This window comes from Andrographis paniculata, unplaced genomic scaffold, assembly GCF_009805555.1.
Source record: "Andrographis paniculata isolate CXL003 unplaced genomic scaffold, ASM980555v1 Contig55END, whole genome shotgun sequence".
Classification (NCBI taxonomy): Eukaryota; Viridiplantae; Streptophyta; class Magnoliopsida; order Lamiales; family Acanthaceae; genus Andrographis; species Andrographis paniculata.
The window spans coordinates 3,884,649-3,891,966 of record NW_026137590.1 but is presented as its reverse complement, the minus strand read 5'-3'; the positions used below and the strand labels follow the sequence as shown (position 1 = coordinate 3,891,966).

At 34.9% G+C, this 7,318-nt stretch overlaps 1 protein-coding gene across 1 annotated transcript; it reads left to right on the top strand.

Moving 5' to 3' along the window:
- The first annotated feature begins 341 nt into the window (after positions 1-341).
- Positions 342-3,820, top strand: LOC127256260 (uncharacterized). Its single transcript, XM_051282163.1, has 3 exons — positions 342-589; positions 862-2,630; positions 3,154-3,820. The coding sequence occupies exons 2-3, from the start codon at positions 1,041-1,043 to the stop codon at positions 3,529-3,531; spliced, it is 1,968 nt and encodes a 655-aa protein (XP_051138120.1). The 5' UTR covers positions 342-589; positions 862-1,040; the 3' UTR covers positions 3,532-3,820.
- The last annotated feature ends 3,498 nt before the right edge of the window (positions 3,821-7,318 follow it).

Below are 7,318 nucleotides of genomic sequence, written 5' to 3'. Positions count from 1 at the left end.
TTGATATATATATACTTAATAATATTATGTTATATAATTATTATATAACAATGAATTATTTATTTATAATTTGAATTACCATAATTTACTTCACAATAAGAAGGAGGTGTCTAAGTCCAAAAGGCGGATATATATTTATTAGCAAATAATTAAATTGAAATTAATTGAATGGAAGTTTTGGATGGCATTTTGGTAATATAATTCTCATCGAAGGGCAGATGTTTAGATCTGTGTCTCTGTCTGTATCTGTATCTCTCCAGCCAACAGTAATAGCAAAGGTAGCTTGCCTGCTATGGCAGATGCCCATTTCCAATTGCTCTCTCTCTCTCTCTCTCTACAATATCATATCATCGTCATCATATAAATTAAATAATTTAATAAATTCTATAAATAAATAAATAAATATTGCTCCACCACCACAACGCCTCTTTCTCTCTCCTCTCTCTCTCTCCTCTCTCTGCGTGCGATTTTCCCTACCGTCTTATGGATAGAGGAAGTGAGGGGAAGAGATCTGAATAAATGAATGCGGACTGATTCAAATCCCCGTGACGACAACTCTTCTCAGTATCCTCCCCGCCTTTTCGCTCGGGTAATTTCTCGATTAGGTCTTCCTGCTTGTTTTTTCCCTAATGTTATTTTGGGTACCAAGTTTTGAAATCGGAAGGGTGGTTAGATCTAGATACTCCTGTGATTTGGGGATGTTAATTTCGTTTTCTCTGTGTATAATTGAGATCGGGATTTTCTTAGGGTTTGCGTCGGTGAGTTTGAGCTGAAACTGTTGGGATTTTATTCATTTTAATTTTTAAAGATTCGGTGAAGAGAACCTGAATTTTATGCGTTGATGAACTTTGGCATTTACAGTCGGGAGCCTTTAGAAGCTGCTGATTGGGATGGGTTGGCCATTTTTGTTGGGAAATGGTGGAAAATTCTGATTCTGAGCTTAGGGTAACAGTAATAGCAGGTGAAAGTTGGAATTCCTTAGCATTGTATCGAATCAGAGGGGGTGCAGAGTGTAGTTTGGAGCTAGGAAGAAAGAATTAATGGAGGATTCATCAAAGTATGCACACAGTCCTGCCCATTTGGCTGTACTGAATCGCGACTATTCGACGCTGAAACGGATAGTTACAGCACTGCCTAAGTTGGCAACAGCCGGAGAAGTTAACACAGAGGCAGAGTCTTTGGCTGCTGAAGCAGATGCTGATGCTGTGTCTGCAGTGATAGACAGACGGGATGTTCCGGGAAGGGAAACTCCCTTGCACCTTGCTGTGCGGCTACATGATTCCGTCTCGGCTGAGATTTTAATGGCAGCTGGTGCTGATTGGAGTCTTCAAAACGATAATGGATGGAGTGCCCTCCAGGAGGCTGTTTGTACGAGGGAGGAAAATATCGCAATGATCATTGCTCGGCATTATCAGCCTCTTGCTTGGGCGAAGTGGTGCCGTAGGCTTCCCAGGATTGTAGCCTCTGCAGCTCGAATTCGTGATTTTTATATGGAGATAACCTTCCACTTTGAGAGCTCGGTGATACCATTTATCGGAAGAATCGCCCCTTCGGATACATATCGGATATGGAAACGCGGTTCTAATCTACGTGCAGATATGACGCTTGCAGGGTTTGATGGATTCCGTATTCAACGTTCAGATCAGACTTTTCTTTTCCTTGGAGAGGGTCATTCTTCGGAGGATGGGAATATATCCTTACCCCCTGGTTCGTTGATTGTTCTTGCACATAAAGAGAAGGAGATCACAAATGCATTGGAAGGAGCCGGGGTTCAGCCAACAGAGGCTGAAGTTGCACACGAAGTAGCTTTGATGTCTCAAACGAATATGTATAGACCAGGAATCGATGTTACACAGGCCGAGCTTATACCACATTTGAATTGGAGGAGACAGGAAAGAAGTGAGATGGTTGGGGCATGGAAGGCCAAGGTTTACGATATGCTTCATGTTCAAGTGAGTGTGAAGTCGAGGAGAGTTCCTGGTGCCATGACGGATGAAGAGCTTTTTTCAGCCAATGATGACGATGGATTGGCTAATGGAGGTGAAAACGACGAGTATGATGATGTTTTGACAGCTGAGGAAAGAATGCAGTTAGATTCTGCACTTCGAATGGGGGATGGTTTAGGCGAGGATGAAGGCACCGAGGTGCAGGATTGTCACGAAAACTTCGATACTGGTTCATTTGAAAGCTGCGAGTCCAATGGTACTACCAAGGAGAAGAAAAGTTGGTTTTCCTGGAATAAGAAGAGTAGCAAGAACATGGGCGAAGAACCTGAGGATTCAAAAATTTTAAAGAAGTTCTCAAAGCTTGCACCCGATGATACCAAGCAGAAGTCTAATGGAAGTCGCAGATCATCAGCTGAGTTTCCCATGGAGGATACAGGGGACCATCGAAAGTCCAAAGATAAAAGTGTCAAAAAGAAAAAGAGAAAGGGGGCTGCTGTTGAGTCGAAGAATGAAAGTGAATATAAGAAAGGCCTGAGACCCGTCTTATGGTTAACGCCCGATTTTCCTTTGAAAACAGAGGAGCTCTTGCCTTTGCTCGACATACTGGCGAATAAGGTTAAGGCAGTCAGAAGGTTGAGAGAGCTTTTGACTACTAAACTTCCTCCAGGAACGTTTCCTGTGAAGGTACTTTTTATCGCTAGAATGATTTTTAATGCAGTTATTTTGGATCTCTGAGCTGGTTCCTGAACAGATTTCTTGCAACGAGCCTCGTTTTGTTTATTTGCTTCTGAGATAATCTTTGATAGCTTTACACTATCATTAAATAAATACGACGATGCTAGAAACCTTGAATTATGTCACTCCTTGTTGCTTAGCAAACATTAGTCATTTCGATGTTTTCTTTACGGGTATAATATTACGCCTTTCTTCAGTATTCTTTTTGATAAGAAGTAAACATGCTGCCACCGGGTTTGCGACACTGCAATTCTTAACTTGTCTAACTTTTCCCCACTTTTACATTTCTTACTGCTTATGGGGGCGCATAATGTTTTCTAATTTTATTTTTATGTGTAACCTTATTCTTAACTCGTCCATTAAAGATTGTGTTGTTATAAAAGCTTGATTGGATCTATGAAAAATGCTCGAGAAGTCAAATTTCTTTGATGCTTTGTCCACTTTGATAGCTGATAATTTGGATGGCGTGCAGATTGCAATTCCTATAGTCCCAACAATTCGTGTCCTGGTGACATTCACAAAGTTCGAGGAGCTTCCGCCAATGGAGGAGTTCTCGACCCCTCCCTCCAGCCCTGCTCATTTCCAAGATTGCAAGTCCAAAGAGCCCGAGGGCTCAACCTCGTGGATCTCATGGATGAGAAACCGGGGGACCCAATCCAGTGATAGTGAGAGCCGTAGCTTTCAAGACGAAGTCGACCCATTCCACATTCCCTCCGATTACGCATGGGTTGACGCCAATGAGAAAAAGCGTCGGCTGAAGGCCAAGAAAGCAAAGACCAAGAAACATAAAAGGCATGGCGCTGCAAGAAATCCAGACGGGGCGCGAAGATTGGGCGAGGATTTCGAATAGTGGACAGGACAGGAGGACGAGACCTAATTCTGGGAGTTGAGATTATTATCTTAGGGAGGGGGAGCATTCATAAAGCTTTTTGTCGAAGCCGATTGTTGTGTTGTACTAGGTATTTTAATATTTCTGTTTTCTTGAGTTTGTGTTGTTGTCTGAGATATTATTATGCAGTTGCTGTTTCTTGCTGCATTTTTATTTTTATTCTTGTGTTTTTGGGGTACTTGTTTCTCTTCTACCCGTCACAGACTCTCTCTCTACTGCTTCTTTTCAAATGTATTTAGTTTTTTAGTTTTGCTGGGGTTTGATGATATGCCGTGAACTAATATTGTTACCTGCTCTCTCTCTCTCTCTCTCTCTCTCTCTCTCTCTCTCTCTATATATATATATATATATATATATATATACACACATATATATAATCCCATCTTCAAATCCATGCTTCATTTAAATTTGAATTTTCTGATCAGAAAATTTGCTTCAGAAAGACTCAATTTTGTTCTCCTTTCCTTGCAGAAGTTTCGAAAGCTTTGTCCAGATAGAAATTTTTGTAGGTTTTTGGAATTTTGAAAATTTACAAAAAGTAAAAAGTGAGTATTTGATTTGATATTTTGTGTGAGAAAAAGTGTATTTGATGTAATGTTTTTTGAAAAATGAATGTGCGAAATAAGTGAAAGTATCTTCTGTAAACAAAGTCTAAAGTCACATTACTAGTATTTTAGCTGTCATCATGGACTTTGGGTGTGTTTGCTTTTTGTTTTAGAGTAATTTGTGTGTTTGTTTGGGTGATTTTTCCTAAATACACTATTTATTCACTTTTTAACAAAAAAAAAAAAAAAAAATTATCAAATCAAATACTTATTTTTTATTTTTTATATTATACTAAAAATTAATTTTACATTGAAAACATCAAATTAAGACATCGTACAATTATTCAAATTCAAATTTTTTTCTATTCAAATCCCAACTCAATCCAAACCCCAAACAAACACACTTTTGAACTATTTATGTTTGTCCTACAAAAAAGTATTATCTTGGTTTCAAACGTCTTGCAATATTTTTGTTTGTTCAAACTCATTGTAATATTTTTAAATTTAAAAATAATTAATTATAATATTTGTTTCTTTACGGCAGTTTCTCCAAATTTTACTATTTGAATTCTGCGATTCCCGAAATAAATATATTTTTTTCTCATACAAAATATTCCATAAAACATTTTTTTTTTATATCAAATTCAAATCAATTTTTTTCCAAACTCATCAAAAGAAACACATATATAAATATACACTTTATCCTATAGCATCACTCAAATAAAAAAAAAAAAAATGCATTTATCTATCCAATTACATCAATTAATCTCTAAATTTTCTCAAATTATCCTTAATACTGCTCACCTAGATTTTTTTGCCGAACTCAAATATTGCGTGGTATTTGAGACGGAGGGAATATTTGTTTTCAAAAAAAATATTTGTTTTCAATTATAATAAAAATAATTGTATTTAAAATAAAAATATCTTCAATTTTTTTAAAAAATATTTGTTTCTTTTATAGTTTTAAGAAAAAATGTGTCAAAATTATTTTATATACTTTTCCTAATCAATTAGAATCTTATTATTTTTTAATTTACTACTCTCTCCGTCCCACTTCTCATGTTCAATTTCAACTTTTGTACGTCCCACTTATTTTGTCACTTTTCTTTTTTTAAAAAAATTATACACTTTAATTTTATTTTTAAAAATTTAATTTATAATTTTTTTAATTTTAATTAGTTATCTTAATCTTAATTTATAATTATTTTTATTATACTATAATTATTTTCACTAATATATTTTAATTATTTATTAATTATACCCCTTCTAAATTACTATATTTAAAGTAAAACAGACAAAATATGCTCGACGAAGAAAATATAATATATACATTGTGTTAGAAGGAGGCAGCTCCGGTCCAAATCAAATTAGCACCCAGTTAGGACACATACAATAAAATAGTAATATATACTCCCTCGGTCATGATGATCATTTAATTAAGAACACAGTATTTTACATAGTATAAATTAATAAATTATTACTAAGTTATATTATTATTTTATTAATTTTATATTAAATATTTTTAGAATTATATCACAATAAAATATATGTATATATAATATGGATATTATTTTGTAGATAATAAAATTTTATATAATACAAATAAATAAATAAATTTATTTGCTTATTTATAATTAATTTAAAATTAATATTTATAGAAAAATAAGGAGTTTTAAATATAGTTAAAATTATTAATTTATTGAAGAGGGATATAAATAAAGGAGTTTTGAGTAAGTCTTACGCGTAAGATGTTGAAAATTTAATTAAATTGATTTATATTTGTTAAGTATATTTATGAATAAATTTATTAAAAATAAAAATGAATCATCTTTTGTGGCACGGATAAAAAGGAAAAATGGAGTATTTGACAGCATGTTTAATATAATATATAATACATTATATAATATTACTTTCATCCCGCTCTAAGGGTCTCATTTACTTTTTACGTGTTGAGTTTTTAAAATTAATTATTATATCAAAACGTAGTACAAATTATGAAAAAGTTGCAAAAATACTTCTATTAGTGTCTTATAATACTAATAGAAGTACATTTGTACAAAAAATTATATAAATATAAATATATTTTTAATGTTAAGTATGAAAACATAAAAAATAAATGAGACCCTCAGAGGCGAGCGGATAAAGTATTACATAACATAATATATTATTAATTGAATTAGAATAAGTATTTTTTATACAATATAATAAAATATACTCACTCCCTCCGCTTACAAAGTTTACATTTTTTTCATTTTGGGCTGTCCAATTACAAAGTTTACATTTTCTTTTTTTAGTAAGTATGGACCCCATCCCATATTACTCATACCCTTACTTTTACACTTATTTACACAAATACCATTATATTTATTTATGCAACTATTTTTAAATAAATACAATTATTAACATTTAAACACAATAATTAAAACTAAAATACAATTATTAAACATAAAACCCAACTATTAAAACTAAAACACGTTTTTTAAAATAAAACACAATATTTAAAAACAAAAAATAATTTCTAAAATTAAAATAATTATCTGAATCTTTTCATTCTCGTCGATCCCCTCTCGCTCCTAGGGTTCTCTCGTGATCTTCGTCTTCATCGTTCTCTCTGGATGTTGGTTCCACCGTCTCCGTCGACCACCGAATGGCGCAAAATCGCCCAAATCGCGATCGATCAGAGGATTTATCAATGGATCCTCCTCCGGCTTTGCCCGTCGATCTTGTTTGGCAGTCGCCCGAGAAGCCATATTCCGATCTTTCACTCTTCGACTTTGATCTTTACAGATCCATGGTGCCGGAGACGTGCGGGACCTTCGACGGTGGGCTTGAGACCTTCGAGACGGGGGGCCGTCGGCTGTCTGTTGAGATGCCTTACTCTTGTACAGGCTCGGAATATTTGGCCTCCGAGGTGCCGGAATCGCCCCACCTGTACTCCGGCTGGGTTGTGCCAGACTCCGAGGATGCCATTGTGTGTCTGTCGCCGGTTGTCGTTCAAAACGACATGGCCAAAAAAACCCTTGTAGCTGGAATCGATGCTCGTAGCCGCCGTGAAGTGTTCCTTCAGTTCCTGATGATTTACTGTCTTCTTGCGACCACCTTGCCTGAGTACTTTGAGGTATACCTTCTATGGTTTTTATTTTACGAGTACTTGGAGTTGAGAATTTCAATTTTAGTGGCTGAAATGATGATTTTCGTGTTGA

What these genes read in the sequence shown, in the direction of transcription:
- LOC127256260 (XM_051282163.1), top strand. Translation starts at nt 1,041, where the DNA reads ATGGAGGATTCATCAAAGTATGCACACAGTCCTGCCCATTTGGCTGTA. An exon ending in CAGGAACGTTTCCTGTGAAG is followed by an intron (nt 2,631 to 3,153) that starts GTACTTTTTATC and finishes GATGGCGTGCAG; the next exon opens with ATTGCAATTCCTATAGTCCC.